The sequence below is a fragment of the Nansenia antarctica genome (assembly GCF_963989245.1).
Source record: "Nansenia antarctica genome assembly, chromosome: 1".
Taxonomy (NCBI): domain Eukaryota; kingdom Metazoa; phylum Chordata; class Actinopteri; order Argentiniformes; family Microstomatidae; genus Nansenia; species Nansenia antarctica.
This window is the reverse complement of record NC_137674.1, coordinates 54,573,219-54,595,602: the sequence shown is the minus strand read 5'-3', so window position 1 is coordinate 54,595,602 and position 22,384 is coordinate 54,573,219. Positions and strand designations below refer to the sequence as shown.

Genomic DNA, 22,384 nt, shown 5'->3' with positions numbered 1-22,384 from the left:
AAAACCAACTCGCAGAAAATTTGCTCTTTCTCAAGGTAACATCAATCAAGAATCCATTAGCCTGCATGGAGGTTCACAGAGTCCCAGAGTTGAGACTTCTGACCAGTCAGAGCCTGCTTGGCAGACCGGAATTCAACCAGAAACTAGACGTGAAAGTGCACAAACCGGCAGAAGTGAACTTACCCCAAGTCAGACTGGACCTTTCCAACAGACCATGTCGTCACATCCTCAACAGGCCAGACTTCCACCGGTCTTGTACGAAGATGTCCAAAGTGGAAGTGTTGAATCTACCCACAGCCAGTCTACTCCAAGTAATGTTAACCCACAAACTACTAGTCAGTATCGAGGTTCACAAAGAGCTGTGCCAGTTCCTAGACAGTATGGTGCTTCTCAAAAGATTAAACCTGTCTCTAGCCAGGACAGTGGTACACGGATCATAAGAGTTAAACCTATTCCCATTAAGTCTGCTTTTTTTCCAGGTAACATTGGCCAACAAGCTACTAGCCAATATGGAGGTTTACAAAGTCACACAGTAAATCAAGCTCCTAGTAAGCACAGTGTTGGCATCACATCTGCTTCCAGCCAACATCAAGCTTTACAAAGTGGTACAGTTGAATATAACATTGGCCATGTAGCTATTCACCAGAATGATTTGTTTCAAAGGCCTAGCCAATATGAGGGCCCACAACGTGGTAGAGGTGAACCTGTCCCAAGCCAGTCTGGTCCACCTTCTGGGCCATTTGGTGGTTCACACATTCTGAGAGTTGAACCTACCATGGGCCAGTACAGCTTTTCACAAAGCAGTAATGCACAAGCTTCCTCAAGCATCTCACAACCTTCCCAAACTGAGGGTTCGCAAAGCAGCAAGGTTGAACATATCCCCTCCAAAGTAAGTGTTTCTCAACAGGACATAATCCAACCAGCTATTAACCAGGAAAAGGGTCCACTAAGCGTCAGAGTTAAGCCGACTCACAGCAAGCTTGTTTTTTCTCAAGGTAACATCAATCAAGAATCCATTAGCCTGCATGGAGGTTCACAAAGTCCCAGAGTTGAGACTTCTGGCCAGTCAGAGCCTGCTTGGCAGACCAGAATTCAACCAGAAACTAGACGTGAAAGTGCACAAACCGGCAGAGGTGAACTTACCCCAAGTCAGACTGGACCTTTCCAACAGATCTCGTTACATCCTCAACAGGCCAGCCTTCCACCGGTCTTGTACGAAGATGTCCAAAGTAGAAGAGTTGAATCTACCCACAGCCAGTCTACTCCTCCAAATAACGTAAACCCACAAACTTCTAGTCAGTACGGAGGTTCACAAAGAGTTGTGCCAGTTCCTAACCAGTATGGTGCTCCTCACAAAATCAAACCTGTCTCTAGCCAGGACAGTGGGACACAGACCATAAGAGTTAAACCTATTCCCATCAAGTCTGCTTCTTTTCCAGGTAACATTGGCCAACAAGCTACTAGCCAGTATGGAGGTTTACAAAGCCACAGAGTTGTGCCAAATGCAAGCCAGTCAGGGCCCTCTAAACAGCAAATGATCAAATCAGAAACTGATGATTATGGAAGACCACAAAGAGTTAAACCTACTCCTAGCTGGCATGGAGCTTCTGAACTCAAAAGCATAAAACCAGCCACGCCATGTAAAGGTTCACAGGGTAGGAAAAGTAAACCTGCCTCTAGACGGTTTTTATTACTTCCTGCACCAAGCCAGTATGATTCAAAGCAAACTGGAGTATCCCACCCTACCATTGGCCATCATGCTGCTGAACAAGGCAGTAGAGCCCAATACAATCCAAGCAGTTTTCAAACTGAGTATGGCTTGTCTAACTATGGGTCTACTCAAAGTAGTAGAGCCAAATCTATGGAAAAACAACCTGCCATAGCGCAGAGTAGTAGTGTTGAGAAACCCCCCACCCATTTCAGACAAAAATCTCAAGGAGAGAACATTCTTGGCCAGCCTGACCCCTTTACTCCTACTGGAAGTGAATATAAAGACTTGGCCTCCGATGAGGAAATCTCCACAGTAAAAGAACAAGACACACTTCAGCTTGGAGTCGTCATTGCGAGACATATCGAGAGACAGGACCCTTATGACAACTGTTCTTTTGACAACTTGGCAGTGAATTCGAACACCATGAAAGGCAGTGACCTGGGCGGATACGGGGCAAGTGTGCATGAAGGCATTTTGAGAGGTGGGTAAACTTCCTTAGTTGTATTTCAGAATGTTTTACTCAAGTTCACTGTTCTACATGTTGGTGCATGTACGTGTTATGGTCACGGAAACCAGACAATGTTGCCCCTCCTAATATTGTTTAATTGTAAATGTTGTCAGAGGGGTAGAGGTCAAAACCAGGCTCTTGTATAGTGTTAGGCAAAAACACCTTGCCAATTAGTTGGCTTTTGGTTTGGTTGGCTTTGATAACCTGCCATAACTTGTACTTGGTGAACAGAATTGATACACTTAACTAAAGGAAATAAGTCTTCTAAGCATGTTCACTCTCCCCCCAGGTCAACCTGTCCCAGGTCAACATGCCCACAAAGGTCAAAGGTGAGCTGAGCACCTTTTCCTGGACACCTCTCAAACATAGCTGGTAACCTCTAAAGACTTGTGTTCCTCTAGCCAATATTCATGACTGTTTCCACTGTCCGTGACATGTCAAGATCTTCTGTTGTAATAAAATACAAATTGAGATTTTGTGCTGGAGCCTTTTTAGAAAGCCTTTTTGAGGCCTGTTGCCTTGTGGTGGTTTCCATGGAAAGTAGGTTAGATGGTGTTATTCAATAGGAGCTTCTCGAGCAGTAGGCTATGGGGACCAGTCACATGCCAGCAGCATAACACTATGCATATTTTAACTTTATATTTAATGTATCCTATTTATTTTATTTGACCTTAAAGCAGACTTCACAATAAGGATGAATTAACCTGTATCAATGCAGTTGTATTATGTTTAAACCATTTAGTGATGCATTTATAAAGTGTTCTAAGAGGCCTATATGTTACTACACGTTAAGAAATAAACGTATGAACTATTGATAATACTAGCCTCTTGTTCATATGAATGAAGTGGTGAAGCAGAATTCAGATTTAATCTGATTATTAAAGGGGTACTTCCATTTCTATGTCCCATCATTCTACCATGCATACGCTCAAAACATGGCATTATTTAGGTGATCTGAGGCTCTAAATCGCTAACAGAAAGCCTATGTTTACTTCCTGGAGTAGGTGTCAAATCCATCATGAAATAACTCAATTAATTTTTGACCCCACTCTGCCCTGCCTGTGGTCCCAGAGAGCACCATGTGTCAGCTCTGTGCTGATGACCTTGCCTCTTGCACTGTTGAGTGAAATGGAATTTTTCATTATCTTGGTTAGGAGGAGGACATGACGATGACGACGGCTACTAGCTAGACTAACTTCTATAGTACATGTGTACTGCATCTGGATGTGGTTATGACTCTGTAATTGTGGGTACTGTAGTATTTAAAACAGATGGGCAAGGTAGAAAGGAGAACCGTGATTTTGGGAGAATGTATCTAGTGGTCTAATGCAAACCATAAGAACAGTGGATTTGGAGTAAGTACTTAATAAACTTGATTTAAGTACATTAAATGGTTTATCAGGATTCCTGTTCATGAAGTTGTCAAATATGAAAGGAAGAGTACACATTCACCTCCAATGTATTAACCTAGTCTTGTATGGAAAGCAGTCAGTAGGCCTATATGGACCTGGAGCCAGCAATATTAGATTTGGGTTAATGTAGTTGCTTTAGCCTACTTTTAAGTAGCCTAGGCCTAATTACATCAAATAGAAGTTGTTTTGGGCTGTTTTCAAATGGAATCTCAATTTGGATTGCAATTTTACCTACAAATATTTAAACACATACCCAGGTCTAGTGAAAACAATGATAAATTCCACCCACCTGTAAAATGTTATGAAACATTATATTATGGAGCTTACAATATTGCTCACACCGATCCAATTCTCTTGGATCTAGGCCCAATCCCGTTTCCCTTTCCTACCCCTACAGCTCAATTTGGAGTGCCACTCACTTTGGAGCGAAGGCATAGTGGTTGTAATCTTCCCCTATGAAATGGGACAACCCTTCAAGACCCTGATACGTCATCAGCAGTGTTGTAGAAAAGCATTGACGCTTGCGATTCATTCACAACTTAAGTTTCACTCAATCAATCAAATCATTATCAGGCCAGTTCATGATAGAATAACAGTGTTCTGTAGGCTAGCAACCTGTGCTCATCCCCTGCCAGTCTGCACTGATATAGGGCAACAACTTTGCAACTGAACTTTAGTTACATTTTGGTTTAAGTGCCACAGCTATGGCGTCATATACCATCAAAGGGGGGAAATGCGACATGGAAATATGTCAATTTGCTATCATGCACAAATCAGGCTATCGTTAAATAACTTTACATTAAATATGTTTACCATCATCCGCTGTCAAACCCCACTGGTAAGAATTTATTTCTATATAAACAGGATTGTACATCTTGTTCTGGAGCGGAAATGTGAATCACGCTCTGATGGCATGGTGTATTTCTATGGGAAGGCTGCTGCCTGGATGCTTCCATTGGACTGTAAAAAGTTTATGAATAAAAGGTCTTGCTTCATTCACAGGCTTCTCCATCACTCTATAGAGGGGCGCTACACAATTCGTGGTGGACATGTTTATGGTACACTTGTTCATTTTAAGGATTTTGACTTTGGGTCTTAATTAAGTATCCCACATTTAGATATGAGTTTATGGGTGTTTCTTTTTGTAATAGCCTACTACAGCTTACACCCTGTTGGTGTTTCCATTCTATTCATACACCGTTCAATTTAATGTGCATGCTCTCTCACCGTCTGCCGAGACGAACTGTCCCACAGCCGACGAGATCCCTCCGCTGCCTTCCACGAACTGCACCTCGGACACGATGATGTTGTCCTCCAGGACAGAGCCACAGCTGGTGCAGACGGCATTACCGCGAGCCTGGTCCAGATCGATGTCCGAACAACCACAGTTCTTGCACACGCGGGAAGTCATGGTGTCTTCGTGCCGCCCCAAAATAAACCTATTTCAATAAAGTCATACGATAGTTCTCTGTTAATCAATAATCAATGATTAATAATCATCTGCTGGTGGCTGGCTGAGCTTCCATGCCAATGTCAAAGGGACACAACATCAGTGGTGGTAATGTTGACAACACAACACGGCACGCCCACGGCACTAGTACAGTGGCTACAGTATTAGTAATAATACTATACTATTTATATTTATATATTGTGTTGTATGCAACATATTGTGAAACAACGATAAAAACCTTACCACAACACGAACAAATGACTAGGGACATTTAGGTTAACATCAGTTTAGCTATCTTCTGGATACTTACGTTAGTAGCGAGCTAACAGGCGACAAAGAGATGCGGCGGGGGAAACACGAAAGCAGCTGGCTAGCTTGTAGCAAGCTCGTTTCTCATTCCAAAAAAGTCGGACATGTATGTTCACAATCATTGCTTGCAATTATGTGGATAAGAAACAATGACAAAAAAATGTCCTTTGGTTTTGAATCCTAATGATTTTCCTAAAATGCTCAATTCCCAATCGGACTTGGTAGACAGCTAATGTTTTGACTTTAGGAGCCTACACGTTTGACGTAATAGGCCAAACCGAAATGCCATATTCTGAGGGTAGCATGGATCAATCTTGTTGTGGATTTTGTAAACATAATGTATTTGTTTCCCATTAACTTTTATGATAAACTGTTATACTAAAAGTTATTTCTAACATAATTAGTTGCTCATGGCAACATGTATTGTATTGCTTTCAAGATTATTTCTAAATCTATATCCCATTATTGTATTTGGTTCCTTCCACAACTATTTAGGACGCGCGCGCTGTGACACGGAGCTATGAGCTCTAATGGGCGTTTTCCTCTATTAAAACTTCCGGTTTCGTTTTTCGCGACACCAAAATAGAAGCGCAAGATAAGGGATGAATGTAAAGTGGATCACTGTTCTCTTATTTTCGCTAAAATAACGACGAGTTACTGAACAGAAACTATATACCATTTTTAAAAAGTAATTTTGAGCTTTACAAATTATATATTGGTGCAATTGCATGTAATGCCTATTATATTTGTATAAAGGTGTTGATGGCTTTTTACTGTGGCCATACAGTAGGCAATCTATTTATTTGTGAGATGCTATCCATGGTCCTGAAATCATTTCCATTATACGTAATACGTATAATCAATAGGTACTGTTCTAGCAAGTCCAGGTAAGAGATGACAAAAACAGATTACTTAGTATTAGATCGTTTATTTTATATATAAACAACCAACACATTATACATCATAGTTTGTAATATCAATATTTACATTTAAATAGGTAAACAAATATTTTAATGTAAAACAAATGGAAAGATCCACGTCAAGCTATACACGCATTTCTAAAAGTGACGTTTAAAGTTGCACTGAGGAAAAAAGATAATCCGTAAATTGTTTGTGGTTCCTTGATCCTTATTCTCCGTGTTTAAATGCAAAATAAAGTTTAATTTGAGCGCTTTTATTTGGAAGAAATGTCGATTTGCATGCATTTACAGTGACCGGAAGTAGATGGGCGGAGTTACACTACAGGAGCAGAGAACAGATGAGTTTAGGTTCTAGTTCTCAGAGTGAAGTGAAAAAAATGAAGTTTTGAAGTTAGAGTGGCGAGATGTAACGCAGACTAAATGGATTTTGTGGGAAATATTGATTGGGAACAACTTGAACTAAACCCTAGGATTATAGCAGCCGTAAAAAAAGGTACAAACAACTAACTATTTAGCTTGCCACTACACAATGTGTCCTCTTGCTTTCTTGCACAAAACTGAAGCAATCGTTTGTCAATACTGTCGGATGTGCTGTCGCTAAATGCATTATTTAACAGGGTGCGTCTTTTCCAATTATTATAATAATTTTCAGCTTCCATAAATTCAGCAAAGAAGATTCTCAGTCTTTCTGGTCCAGATCTGCAGCGACTTACCCATCTGTCAAAGTCCGACGTCCACCACCTGCACACTGCGGTTGCTTCTACGTATCGCCGACATCCACCTACAACAGGTTAGACAACATAATATGGCAAGCCGTTTTAACATTTATTAGCTACAATGGATATTCATTACTGATATCTGCAACATCATTTTGCCTAGTCAAAACTCAAATTCAAGATATCTTTAATTATATTTTGACTAATCAAAACTCACATTTTAGATATCTGTAATTATATTTTGACTAGTAAGATTCAAATTTATTTTGCCATTCAAGTGTATGGGGTTTGTCATTACAGATATCTACAATTCAGTTGTAGATATCAGCTATTCACATTGCCGATATCTGCAACTAAATTATGACTAGTTGTAATTACAGTTTCAGATATCTACGGTTTCCTTCTGACTAGTCATAATTCCAGTTCAAGATATCTTTAATTCCCATTAATTCAAGATATCTACATTGTCCTTAAAGATATCTTAAATTAAGTTGACGATATCTTGAATGAAGTTGTAGATATCTTAAACTGGAATTAGGAATAGTCTTAATTTAATTGTAGATATCTATTGATAGATATCTTGAAATTCATTTTAATGATTGATATCTCAAATTGGTGATATCTTTAACTTTCATTCTGCCTAGTCGAAATGTTATTACAGATATCTTAAATTAGAGTTTAGACTAGGCGAAATGACGTTTCAGATATGTCTGTTGTTGTCAGAAATCGCTGGAGCAGCTTCAATTACTGCGCTGTAGATTTCTACTACAAGCATCTAGTGAACGAATCTCACGTTCACCACAAATCCCTTGATGATATGTTCTCTCTATTTCATGGCATTTTCGCGCTGTCCTATCCACCACAGCAACCGCCATTGCTTCTGCCAACACTCATCAAATGCTTTGCTGGTCCCGCCAATATCATGAGATACCTCGCACCATGAGCATCGTCATGCAATACAATTCTACTAATCATAATGACGTTTGAGATATCTGCAACTATTATTTTGACTAGTCAAAACTGAATTACAGATATCTGCAATGTCAGTTAAGGATGTGTGACGAGTTGAGTGTCGTTTTCGGTGACATCACTGCTGATATCTGTAATTCAATTTTGACTAGTCAAAACTGAATTACAGATATCTCTAACTGTCGTTTAACTAGTCAGAATGACGTTATAGATATCTTGAATACAAATTTAGACTAGTAAAAATCGAATTACGACTAGTCAAATTTAGCTAATAAATGTTAAAACGGTGTTTTTAAGACACACATCAGACTTCTCTTAACCCGAATACGAGGAACTCATGTAGGCCACACACAGCTGCAACTGCAACCTGACTGCTACCTATCCGATTAGTCACTAGAAGATAGGCTATTCGTTTTCCCTGTGCCAGTGGTGTATTCCTGGTGCCGGTGTAGGTACACGATGGATGTGTTCGGAATGGCATAGGCTACTAGCATACTACTCATACTAGATATGACGTAGTTTGAGTATGCGAGTGCGTTCACACTGTATTATGTGAAATTTGAGTATGCAAGAAATCTAGTATGTATACTAGATTTGGCCAAATCTTTGAGTATGCCATGACACCACACTATTCCTACTCAACTTCCCCAAAATGCATTGCGCATCTCGTCAAACTGCGTCATACAAACTTGAGTTGAACCGAGAGCCTGGAGACCGAAAACTCGCAATAAACCAAAAAAATCGTCATGATTACAAAGTTGCCACTTGAAATGCATGCGCCACCAGGGTTAGGGTTAAATAGCACCCCCGCCACCACGTCGGCGCAATGCTGCAATTGCAGTTAGAAGATTTTTGGCGAGAGCTGGAGGCGGCAAGAAATATGACGGAGACAGCCGCCTCATAATTCTCTATGCAGGAAAAACCCTGCTACTATTCGGCAGTGAACATTTAGTCTTTTCACACATTCGTCCGAATACTGAATGTGCTTTTTTTGCTATTATTCGTCCGAATACATTCGGTGGCCGAACCTTTGTTTTTTCCCTAATTAAAAAAATATATGTACATATTTGCAGATGTAGACATTGAAACTGTAGTCTATGTTGCTGGTAGATAATTTTCACGTCAGCCAAAGTGACTTACAATTAGAGATTACAGGGAGAGTCTCCCTGGAGTAGCTTAGGGCTTACTCAAGGGCACACTAGTGAACTTACACTAGTTTGAACTCATGACCTTCAAGTTACCAGTTCAACTTACTATCCACTAGGCCAGCAGTTCTTAAACTGGGGGGGTCTGCGAAAAAAATCTGAGATGATTTTCTGTCTGATTGTTGCTCACCTCGCCCACCCCTGACCCTAACCTTGAACCCTAATCCAGGGTCTGTGTCCTCAAGGTCATAGACACACACACACACACACACACACACACACACACACACACACACACACACACACACACACATTCAGGGCCTAAAGCAATCCTGTGCCAGTGCACATAGGGACTCAACCCCTCAATCTTGCTGAGCCAATTTTGTTATTTTTACCAGAAGCGATAGAAAATGTAATTGAATGCCCACACAGCCCTCCAGCTGCACTGCGGGGACTGTCCATCTCTGGAGCCTGGCCACCAACTGACTCTGGCTTGTCCTGTCCTGGATGCTCTGCTGCGAGGTGGAGTCCCCCTGAGAGGAATCACAGAGCTGGCTGGGGAGAGTGGTGCAGGGAAGACCCAGTTTGGCCTCCAGCTGAGTCTCAGCGTCCAGTACCCTCAGGAGTACGGGGGGCTCAACTCAGGTAACAACAACATAGGAGGGCTGCCCCGAATATTCAACAGTTTGGTCATTTTGCTCTGTCGACTGAGATTCGTTTGGTTGAGTCTGGCAACTGCATTTTGAACTAGCTGCAGACTTTAAGCCCTTACCATACATCATAATACTGTTATATATCTATTTTTGATAGGGAAATTCAGTAAAGTGTGTGTGTGTGTGTGTACCTGTTTCTTCACCTGCAGGAGCAGTGTATATCTGCACAGAGGACTCCTTCCCCATTAAGCGGCTGTGGCAGCTGATTACCCAGCAGGCTCGGCTGCGGCCAGACCTTCCCCAGGCCCTGATACGCAGCATCCGCTTCAGTGACAACATCTACATTGAACATGCTGCCGATCTGGTAAGACGTGTGTGCAGTAGTCGTTGTTTGTTTAGCATTGAACAATCATTAGTACCCTCCATGAGACCTGGTTAGCAGTAGGGGTGTAATGGATCACCTAACTCATGGTTCGGATCGTGTCACGGTTTTTGAGTCACAGATCGGATCAACACAAAACATTTTTATTTTTTATAAAAACTGCTTTTTCTTTGAATTCTGTAAAAACACCTTTTATTACCGTATTTTCCGCACTATAAGGCGCACTTAAAAGTCTTTAATTTTCCCAAAAAACGACAGTGCGCCTTATAACCCGGAGCGCCTTATATATGGATCAATTTGTTAATTGGTTGATCCATACTGGTTGTACACGGCGCTCAAGGCGCTCTGTCAAAATGTTTCAGTACGACTGGTAAACTACAAAGGCGCACCGCTTGCAGCATTACGGTAATCAGTAAACACCGGTAGTCAGTCCCACACCACTTGTGTGTGTATAAAGACCCCAAGTAAAGAAGACTAAACAGAGTTTCCGAGGGAACAAAGCGAGATGGCCACAGTTAGACACAGTTAGAGGACAAACTCCAACAGTGGGTTGTTGAACAGAGAGCCGCAAGTAGAAGCGTCTCTACAGTCACTATTCGAATGAAGGCAACAGCGCGAGCACGGGACATGAACATCGATGAATTTCGAGGCGGTCCTTCTATTATAATACTTCTACTATTCTTGGTGCTTTCAACTTGAAGTTTTAAAGTACCCACTCGATCTAATAAACAACAGTTTAACGATCACTAAACACTTATAATTTGTGTATTGGATTCATTATTCTCGTTTGCCGGAGGCTACCGGTAAGGGAGGGTTGATTTGTAAACATACTTTCGTTTTAGCTCGTGTTCAAAAGCAAGAACTGTGTGTTCATCTAGTTATGTGTAGTTATGTGTTTTTAGCATGTCGATGTTCTCCCAGTATGTTGTCATGTTATTAAAATACAGTTTAGACCTTCGTAGCGATGTGTTTTGTTAGCAGTGTTCGTAGCTGTGGCTGCGTTCAGAGTCACAAAACTGAAAAATTACGTTGCACATTTCACCAGGAGCTGTCACATATTGGTTGTTGGTTATAATTGTATAGCCTATTGGTTGTTTTCTGGTGTTGTTTTATTGTTTTGCTCTGTTTGTAGTCTACTTGATGTATTTTTATCCGCTGTTAAATCACCACAGCGGTTAATCCACTAATAGAGATAATACCAGATTGAAAATGCTTGTAGCTAACTACTCTATATCTCGTGGTCGCAGCTATTGCGAATTGCTATTCACGCGAGTCAGCTGTGAATCACCGCAGGTCCTTGACGCTTGTTGCAAAAATGGATGACGAACGGCTGATACTTGAGGTGGAAAAATATATATTTTTGACAGTGGAGCAGGTAGAACGTTGACGGTGACAACGCTCAGGTGGAGCATGGACAACGGGAAGTTGACACAACACCGATGGAGAGGTGACGCAACGCAGTAGGTGGAGCTTGGGCGTAACGCAACCCCAGTCAAACGTTTGACTGCAGTATTTTCTATTCTATGCGCTTTATAATCCGGTGCGCCTTATAATCCGGTGCGCCTTGTATATGAAAACAATTCTAAAATAGGCCATTCATTGAAGGTGCGCCTTATAATCCGGTGCGCCTTATAGTGCGGAAAATACGGTATGTGAAATCCAACAACATTCAAGATGTCAAAACTGGTAATATATATATATATATATATATATATATATATATATATAACATATTCTACACTCAAACATTACATATTATACTGAAATACACATTCAACTTAAATGATATGAGAGAAGGAGGCGCCTGGTTGCAGCAGTGAATCACTGGGCTCTTTAAAGCAGACGAATAAACATGTTTTATGCCACTTTTAACTAAACAATAAAGTGAACCCTTATTTTGAACATGGTATGAAAAAAATGGCTACATTATCAGAAGTTGTCGAGCTACCTTTTTCGTGCCTCCCGTCATAATTGACAGAGAAGGCAAAGTGCTCCCATACATTTATTTTTAAATGACGAGGGAGGCATTTCGAGTTCTTCTCCGCGGAACAACGTAACTAGCTCGCCATGATACACTTGGGCCGCGTCCGTAAATTCGCTTTGAGAGTGCCGGAGCGCACACTGGGTCCGACATCATAAAGGGACCACGTAATTTGATTGGACAAGAGGCGTTCCTTGAATGCTGATCAGATTCCAGAGCGAAATTACGAACGCAGCCTTGTTGTTGTGGATTTCCAGCTTCACGTGTAGTGAGTAAACAACGGATTCTTTTTTTTTCGCATTATCAACCTATCATTGCTAGGGATGCACCGAAATGAAAATTCTTGGCCGAGGCCGAAGCCGAATTTAAGGAAACACTTGGCCGAATACCGAATGTGTATCGGCAGTTTTTAATTTTATCATTGCATAAACTAAATACATTTTGATTTTTATTCATGCTTCTCAAAGAAAGAAATTGAGATTGAAAAAAAAGAACTTTTATATATAACTTATTATAACTAATTATCGTGGGATTTAATCTCTACTGCTTTCCAGGGTTCAAGTTAATGATATTCATGATTTGTCTCTACATAGGCTTCAGAAAGTATTTAGACCCCTTCACTTTTTTCACATTTTTGAATAGATTTGCCATCAATCCACACACAGTACCCCATAATCTAAGTAAAAACGTTTTTTAATGTTTGCAAATGTATTAAAATGTAAATACAGAAATACCTCATGTACATAAGTATTCAGACCCTTTGTCACTCTTAAAATTAGGTCAAATGCTAAATGTCTTCAACAAGTCATTCAACAAGTTGAATTGAGTCCACCTGAGTGTAAGGATAATAGTTCATGTTATTTCAGAATGAATATCTTTTGTTTTTATAGTCTCTGGTTTGCATAGAAACCACCGCATGATACAGCTGCATGTCATAAACTCGTGTAGAACAGCTGGGAGTCTGAATATGTTTTCAACAAGGCAACAACTCTGCTTCTCACTCCAATTTTAAATTGAGCTACGACTGCTAAGCTAACTAGCTAGATGAGTGTAAGGTTGGCAACTCTACATTGTGATTTACAAGAGATATTAACTAATATTAAGTCATATTATTACTTGTTAAAATGTTGCAATTGATCCGCGGTACACATGCGTGCCGTACCGTGGAGGGCGATCCGTACAGACATGTCTAGACTTAATTTATTTATTTTTGTTTTGAAAGTACCTTAACGGTCCTATGCAAACAGATCTGACCAACTTTGAAAGTGTAAATTGTACAATGTTATGTCTATATATGTTTCCCCTTCCAGATTAAAACACACCAGACATCACAAATTATTATTTAATTTATTTAAAAAATGTAAACAATTTTGCGGCGCTCGCATATAAAAAAAAATTTCATGTTGTTATGCCACTATGGCAGAGAAATTAGACTATGGCGGGCCGCCTCAGTTTAGGTAATTAATGTGAAACACTGGCAACCTTAACAGTGCATATAAATGCTTTTAAACTTGACTCCAAACCACAGTAACTAAGGGTGGATTCACACCTAGCTCATTGTTCAGAATCAGGGAGTGTTTCCCTCCTAATTCGGTTCGTTTGGGGATATGTGAACACAGCAATCGCACTCTGTTCCAGAGCAAATCAACCGGACCGACTCCGCTTAGAGAGGGTGGTCTCAGTCCGCTTGCTATCACTCCAATGCTCCTGCAGTTTAGATAATTTGACGCTATGGTAGCTGTTCCTCATCTTTTTTCCCATTTCTGGTAGATTGAAAAAAACTGTAGTTGGGGGGAGAAGCCTCGATAAGAGCTGCTGCTCCATTTGTGTCTAGCCAGGTTTCAGTTAGAAACATACAGTCTAGTTTTCTATCACAAATGAGCTCATTTATGACAAATGTTTTGTTGGTCGATAGGGACCTGATATTCAAAATTGCCATTGAGATGTCATCTGGATAAAGGGACTGACTCGAGGGTATAGTTAATGGAATGGGTACTAAGTTTCTTATACACCATGTATTACCTTGTTTGTGGTGATGGGGGTCCGGTGGGAAACAATAGTCTGGCTGGCATGTTCGGTGTTAGAGGAAAGGATCAGACTCACCCCACATCAAGGTCCTCTAGGCCAGAGGTTCCCAAACTTTTTTTAACCAAGGCACCCCTGAAGCTTTCCCCCTTCTCCAAGGCACCCCAACTCTACGAAGATTTTAAAAATGCCTCGGAGCTTAAACTAAAAACAATACACGATGAATTGGTTTGAAAATGTGTGTTTATATATAATACACAAGTATTGCCCCAATGAATTTTAACAAGATAATAAAAGTCATAAATGAACTGTAACGGATGGGCAAGAATGCATAGGTCAGTCAAACTATCGCTAAATAAAATAAAATTGTGGCCCTCAAGGATTGTACAATATGGGAGGAGACTCAGAGGGAATTCTTCACACAAATAAAATATCAAAGGCCTGTATAATCAATCAATGGAACAATGCTTTTTTGGGGGGGCTTAAAATAATGCCTTAAAATGTAATTCTCATTTCAATGCTCATTCTGAGATTATTATTTCACATCTGAACCAAACGGGTAACTCACAACTATAATAATGTAACAATAATAATCATGACAGAATTACAAATATTGAGAGAAATACAAAACAAAGAAATATGTTGTGCGCATTAGTGGGACACATGCGCCTGCTTTTGGGAGCAGAGTCTCTTTATGCGGGGAGAGATAGTGGACAGCGCGACACGCAGGTCCTGTTCCACTGACAGACGCGTGCGTGTCTTGTTCTTGACGTATGCTAGAGAAGAAAAAGCCAGCTCGCACAAGTAGGAGGTTGGGAAGGGTAAAAGCACCTTGATGGCGCTCTCTGAGAGAGATGGATATTCATGTCCCACAAGCAGCCAAAACCTATCCAAACCTAGCTCACCATGTTTGAGCTTCAGTGTGCGGTCCATAATGAGCTCTGCCAGTTCATCTTGAGCTTTGCTGCTCAAACTAGCGGCTGATGCTGATGAGAGGGGGTTGAACGGATCCCGGAGCCAGTCGAAGTCTTCGTTCATTGGAGGGAAATAGGACTCAAATCTCTCCTCCAGCACACGTAGGTGCGCAGCGATCAGATTCAAGAAAGACGCTGACTTGTGTGCTGCGTCATTGGCCGTCAACGTAAACATTTCTATGTTTTTCTTGGCCACCCCGTCTTGCCACCGTCTCAATTTGGATCGGAATCCGTTCAGTTTGTCTGTCGCTGTCAGGATATTCTCAGCCTTCCCTTGCATTTTTATGTTGAGGTCATTAAGGTGGCTAAAAATATCTGCCAGATAAGCAAGCTTATTCCACCACGATTCATCTTCCAATTGTTCTTTGTATGGCAAGTCGTGCTCACTGCCAAAAGTTATCAGTTCATCTCGGAGCTCATAGACACGGGATAACACCTTGCCCCGCGACAGCCAGCGGACCTCTGTGTGTAATAAGAGCCCCTCATGCTCGGACCCCATCTCATTGCACAATGTGCTGAACAGCCGTGACTTCAGCGGGCGTGATTTTACATAATTAACAATTTTCACAGCTTGGTCCAAGACTTCAGTGAGGTCTGGGGGCATAGCCTTGGCGACAAGGGCTTCTCGGTGTAGCATGCAGTGGTTTATCTGCACGGCTGGATTTTCCTTTCTCACTTTACTTACAAAGCCCTTCACCCTCCCTGTCATTGACGCAGCCCCGTCGGTGCAGACGCTGACACACATTCCCCAGTTAAGGCCCCACTCTCTCAGGTATTCATCAGTGACTTTGAAAATCTCATCTCCGGTTGCATGTGTCTTTAACTCTTTGCAAAAAAAGAAGTTATCCTCAATGGATTCTGCATCAACATATCTCACGTTGGCAATGAGTTGGCAGTGGCCACTAATATCTGTTGAATCGTCGACTTGCAGAGCAAATTTCCCACTTTTCTTAATTTTTTCGGTGAGAACAGTTTCAATGTCAACTGACATGTCATCAATGCGACGTTTTATTGTGTTGTCAGATAACGGAATTTTGCCAATTTCTTTTGCAGCAGCTGGCCCTATCATCACCCTAACAATTTCCTTACATGCTGGTATGATGAGGGACTCGGCGATAGTGTGGGGCTTTTTAGCTTTCGCTATTAACTGCGCCACCAAATAGCTGGCCTCCTGTGCTTTGTCAGAGACACGTGCACATGAAATCATATGCTGACTCTGCTTATCATTTTGTGATTTCAGTCTCTTGAAATACTCAAGGTCTTTGGATTCATAGGCAGAGTGTTTTGTGTCAAAGTGTCTTGATAGCTTACTTGGCACCATTGCTTGGTTTGATAATTTTTCTCTGCAGATGAGGCATTCTGGCGTCGGGCAGTTAGCATCTCCAGTCCAGGTGAACCCATACCGAAGGTAGCTTTCGTTGTATAGTCGGAGTTTACTCCTTTTTGCTGCTGGTTCCTTAGCTTCTTCTGCCGTGGTGACCTGTGAGGCATTCCTTTTAAGGAATCGATCCATTTTTTAATTTATTTGTATTTTCTCGCTGTCAAGTCTTTTGGACACAACAATGAATGGATTCATCAGAGCAATTGCGCGTCATCTCCCTGTCATCGTAATGTCCACGCCCCTTTTTGGGTGACGTCATCTCCCTGTCATCAGGGACTTGTAGTTCTTCATTTGATTTACCGTGTAAATCCCCAGACTGCCGTATATCTTTTATTTGCTTATGAACCCCATTGCACATGTAATAAACAAACGTTTATGAATGTATTATTATTATAATTGTATAAAATATTTTTATTTTTTTTATTTTTTTACGAGCAGATTTGGCGGCACCCCCGGACAGGTGCCGCGGCACCCACTTTGGGAACCTCTGCTCTAGGCTACGGCCAGGTCCAGGGCTGAACAGCTAGGTCCATGGACATGGACAGCAGGCGGGCACCATACCTGTTTGGGTAAAACTCTCTCGCAAAAAGATCCCTACAGTTAAAGAACGTGGTGAAGTTGTCTATAAATGAGATCTATCCCTGTAACCAGAGGTAGAGGCCTCGACTTCTACTGTATTTGGTGTCGCCATACCTGGGAGATGGGAAGGGGACCGAGATGATGCAGGACTTACCAGTGTTTGTTACAGTGTTCGTGTCATGTTACCTTTGGGCTTCTCTGGCTGTGGGCTCCGTGGGGGTGGCTGCCTCAGTTCCCGAGGGACGGGGGGGAAGGGGACACAAACTGCAGTTGTTTCCTCTGCTGGCGACCAGGGGGAGATGTCGGGCATCTGGGTGACTGCTTTCTCGCCGTGGCAGGATGGCATGGTGGACCTGTAGGGGACATAGCAGGGTGGGTGGGGAAAGGGACAGCCCCTGGGTGCCGAATGGGGGTGTAGGGCCAGGAACTGCTCACACAGGGCCTCTTGTCTTAGCCTTCGACGTGGACTGGTGTTGTTCTAGCTTCTCCAGCACCTCAAAGCTTTCGCAGTAGGATGCTTTCGCAGTAGGATGGCATCATGGGGGATGGTACTGGAGGAATCTTTGGTACGACTCCTCTTCTTGACGGTGGTCCAAGTGCCTGCTGGTATAGGGTCAGAGTGAGTTATACCTGGGATGGGGCTTACATGCGAGGGCTTTGATATTGATATTGTGGTCTGCGTGCATTCTGTGTCTGTAACTATTGTGTCAGTTATTGTATCAGTTATTGTATCAAGATATTTCTCTCCTTCTTTGATCTGGTAGAGAGCTGAGATCCGACCCTTCATCTCCTCGACCTGGTGGCTAAGCTCCAGGCAGCGGGAGCAAGCCATGGGAGAGGAGAGTAGTGTCACTGAGAAGAGAAAACAATTAAGTTATGGTGAGCTAGCAATATCACAGAAGCATGTAGTATAGGAATATATAAGGCTGTTAGTAATTCGGGGTGATTTCCCGATAAAAGATGTCCCGTTTAAAGATGTTTCGGTGGCTAGCTGGTTAGCTGCAGTGGCTAGCTAGTAGCGGTGGTAGTCACGTCTCAGCCTCCTGGCATCGGATTTGGAAAACAAAGTCCCAATGTTGTATAGGATAGGAGATTATTTAACTCCAGAAACAATTTATCGATAGAGCTTTTTTATTATTTTAGGAGCTGTCGATGTAGAGCAAAACAAACACACATCGAAACACATTTCTTTCCCAAGATTGGGTTTGAAATCAAACAATTACTATGAGGTTAAAGTAGAAATGTCTTTAAGAAATGTTTTTTATTTGATGCTATTTATGTACATATTGGTTTCACCATTCTGAAATCACAACACTTTTTATGCATAGTCTCCCTATTTTAGCATAATAAATAGGGCAATTGGCTTGACAGGTGTGTTCCGTCACATCATTTGTGCAAACTCCAAAGCCTAGAGAGCTGTCGGTGTCTATCAACATGAGGACCAAAGAGGTGTCAAAGACAGTTAAGAAAAATAACTGAAACATAGCCAAAACCGTAGGCTTGCCAAAATCAACAATTTGGAACATAATTTAAAATAAACTGTAGGAGCCATGAATATGATTATTGGGTATTTAGTACGAAAAGCTAATGGGTTTATTATGAGCTTATTTGATTTGTTTGTTTATTGTTTTGATCACGTTTATTGTTTGATAACCCTTCCGGAAGTCACATGATTATGGGCGGGCCTACCTGAGGTTACTTTAAGCACCTGTTTACCTGTATGGCGGGAGTGGAGAGGGAGGGGAGACAGGGTTGCTGTATATTTTTGTTGACCGCATTTCATTTACTATTTGTTTGACATTCTTTGTTTTTTGGTCGCTTTTGGATTTATGTACGTCACCGAGCTGGATTGTTTTATATTCAATAAATGCCTTAAACTTACCTTTTTATCTCAAGCGAATTGTTTTTAGCGCGTCACACAACTTCACCCAAACCCTGCTCGTGTCTCTCAGCAACTTGGATTTTTGGCTAAATCTAGTCACTATATAAACAAAAGCAAGGGTGAACACAGCAATTACAAACGGGCTGGTCGGCATTAAAATAACTGTCCCACAGATCAGGAACACTCTCCAGGAGGTAGGTGTGATGAAATTGCTGACTGCAGCAGCAGAAGGTATTCTGAAGTGTACAGAAACATAAGTGCAGCCTCCATATTCATTGGATGGCTCTTCATCATACAGACAAAGACCCAAAACATACTATCATAGCAACTAGGGAGTTTTTCAGGGTCAAAAAGTGGAATTTCCGTGACGCAATTGCATCTGTGCAGTATTCAGGTACATGTGGGCAGGGTTTACGGATGACTGCTTCGGATTGGATTCCACCAGTAACATTGATGAATCAGTGACCTGATGGGGTATAAGAGAACATGAGCAGGACTGCCGCTCCCATGGACCGGAGTTACCTCCACTCACAGTGGACTGAAGCTTTGAACTGAGTGTTGGTGTTCTGTCCCATAGGGGGCGCTGCAGGCCTGTCTCTCTCAGCGGGTACCCATCCTGCTGTCCCGGGGCCTGGTGAGGCTGGTGGTGGTAGACTCTGTCGCCTCCTTGTTCCGCAGCGACTTCCTGGCCCATGAGGGCGTGGAGAGAGCGCGCCACCTGGTGGCCCTCGCCAGGACTCTCCACCACCTAAGCCACAGCTACAGTGCACCGGTGCTGTGCATTAACCAGGTAGGCAGCAAGACCTTTATTGAAGTGAACATGCAGATCTGTGTATCCTTGATAATAAACAAAAAGTAGGTGCACATTTGCCTTATGTGACTTAATCTCTGAGGCTTCTAGTGTTGAAAGGGACCACATCTGAGAATCGGTTGGTGATTATTCAAATCGCATTATTCAAATGATCTTTTTCACTTTCTCCTCAGGTGACTGATGTTGTGGACGGCTCAGATCCAGTACTCTGTAATTATGGGTAAATACTAGTCCTCTTATCTGAGAAAATCTGTATAGATATTGGTCCTTGGCTAAGTGTGTGTGTGTGTGTGTGTGTGTGTGTGCGTGTGTGCGGACGTAGCTCCTCTGCCGGAGCGCACCATTCTAAACATCTAAGCGCACACCCGTCGTAACTGCCGCCGTAAATGCAGTAAAGTGCAGAATGATATTGTGGCGATTAGTTTGGACAATGTGTCTGGTTTCAACAATCAAAGTTGCCTTCAAACAAGCACTCCAAAGTGGAAGAGTCTACCGCCAGCAATCCAACCCAACCCCAGAACACCTGTTGGGCAGGGAGACTCGAGAGGACTTCTCTGACTGGGTGCAGCCCCTGAACGAGCAACAGTGGTCGGACTTCCAAGTCCACGAGAGAGCTTACCGGAGCAGTTTGGCAGACCGGAGCCGCCATGCTGACACCTACGTTTCATCGGGAGATCCGAGAAGCTGGCTCCGTCTCATTTCCCTCTTGAATGGAATATTCTTCGGGAGCGGCGTGTTTACACCTGAGAACCACTGTGGACACCCGCTCGGCTTATTGATCAACCCACTGGTCTGGTGTGAATAACATCCTGTGTGTGGCAGAACTGGTTGTTGGCTCAGCACTACTGTAACTGACTGTTTCCATGATATCAAAATGCACTGTTATTATTTATGTCCTTTAGATATTGTACTTTGTATGTGGACATAAATAAAGTATTTAAAATGTGTGTGCGTGTGTGTGTGTGTGTGTGTGTGTGTGTGTGTGTGTGTGTGTGGACGTGTGTGTGGACGTGTGTGTGGACGCTTCCAGGCTGGTGGGGAACAAGGTGCTGCCCGCCCTGGGCATGGCCTGGGCCAGCCAGGTGATGGTGAGACTGATGTTGAAGCGCCTACAAGATCCCATTGGTGCAGTAGGCCAAGCTAGTGCACCCCGCAGGCTGGAGGTGGTGTTTGCGCCCCATCTGTCTCGAGCCAGCTGCCTGTGTGGCGTCTGGGAGGAAGGAGTGAGAGGGCTACCAGACACAGCCTCTGGTCAGTGACGGCTCAGGAACAGACCCTGGTGACCACTGCACAATGCTGGACCTCGCTGGCTCTCAGACACTGCACTAGAAACATAACACCACAATACCCTGCTAGGACACTCTTACTTCAATTGTACTTCCTCTTTTTTTCATGATCCATTTTGAAACATGACATGCACCACAGAAGATACTGAAGTATACATGACTCTGTGCCTTACATTGTGCCTCAACATCCATCTGTATTGTAAAAAAGGCATATTATGAGGAAATGGAACAAATAGTATTTAAGATGAACTGTGAATATTATGTTGTATTAAGTTATATTCGTTTCTATATTCTTGATCGATTGTATTTGAGTCCTGACAAACCACGTCAATGCAATTTTTTAAATCATTTTTAATTAGGTATTAGAGAGATTAGACTATTTAGTCTATAAAATGTTTTTGTTTGTTTCTAACAGTATGGAAAGTTTGGATCTTGTTTTTAATTAGTTGATTGATCACTATGTTACATTAGCTGACCATGCCCATACACAAATGTTTGTCCCTCTTCCATTTGAAAAATAAATTATATTTTATACAGTACTTACTTACTCTTTTTATACAGAATTTAGTGTTTTTTAACAGTGGGGTTATTGGTAGCACTTCACAACATAGAGTAAAACATTTTGGAGAGTTTCAAATATTAAACGTTTTGGTTTTCTAGAGTCAGAAGGTGCGAGGTTGTTGTTTTTCTAGGTCAAGTACAAGTGCTTAGTATATTATATACACTCACCGGCCACGTTACTAAATGGACTGAATGCACTTATATAGCACCTTATTCCAAAGTGCTTTACAATGGCCTCTCATTCACACATTCACACACCAACGGCGGCAAGCTACCATGCAAGGTGCCCGGTCCGCTCATTGGGAGCAATTTGGAGTTCAGTGTCTTACCCAAGGACACCTCGACATGTGGCCATGTGTTGGATCGAACCACCAATCTGCCGACCTGCAATCATTAATCACCTTGCAATCATCGACTCTACCTCCTGAGCCATAGCCGCTCATGTTCTCTTATCCCCCCATCAGGTCACCTTTTCAACTGCACATTAACGCAAATATCTAATCAGCCAATCATGTGGCAGCAACTCAATGCATTTAGGCATGTAGACATGGTCAAGACGATCTGCTGCACTTCAAACCAAGCATCAGAATGGGAAAGAAAGGTGAATTAAGTGACTTTGAATGTGACATGGGTGTTGGTGCCAGAGATCCAGTGTGCGGCAGTTCTCTGGACAAAAATAGTGGTGGTGGTGTAATGGTGTGGGGGATATATTTTTGTCACAAATCTTCA

The 22,384-nt window shown here is 42.2% G+C and overlaps 2 protein-coding genes across 2 annotated transcripts in view; one reads left to right on the top strand and one right to left on the bottom strand.

Annotated features, from left to right (window-relative positions):
• Positions 1-5,042, bottom strand: part of brf1b (BRF1 general transcription factor IIIB subunit b) — a gene marked incomplete at its 5' end in the record, with an annotated part of 71,385 nt that extends 66,343 nt beyond the window's left edge. Inside the window, one exon of the mRNA XM_080549326.1 lies at positions 4,859-5,042. Coding sequence (XP_080405452.1) covers positions 4,859-5,042 — 184 coding nt within the window. The remainder of the gene's footprint in view (positions 1-4,858) is intronic.
• A 1,665-nt stretch (positions 5,043-6,707) lies between these two features.
• On the top strand, positions 6,708-21,449 carry xrcc3 (X-ray repair complementing defective repair in Chinese hamster cells 3). The gene is made up of 7 exons (XM_080540937.1): positions 6,708-6,803; positions 6,963-7,100; positions 9,573-9,785; positions 10,003-10,157; positions 19,575-19,787; positions 19,982-20,028; positions 20,839-21,449. Exons 1-7 carry the CDS (start codon positions 6,731-6,733, stop codon positions 21,065-21,067), a joined length of 1,068 nt encoding a protein of 355 aa, XP_080397063.1. The 5' UTR covers positions 6,708-6,730; the 3' UTR covers positions 21,068-21,449.
• Positions 21,450-22,384: the final 935 nt, after the last annotated feature.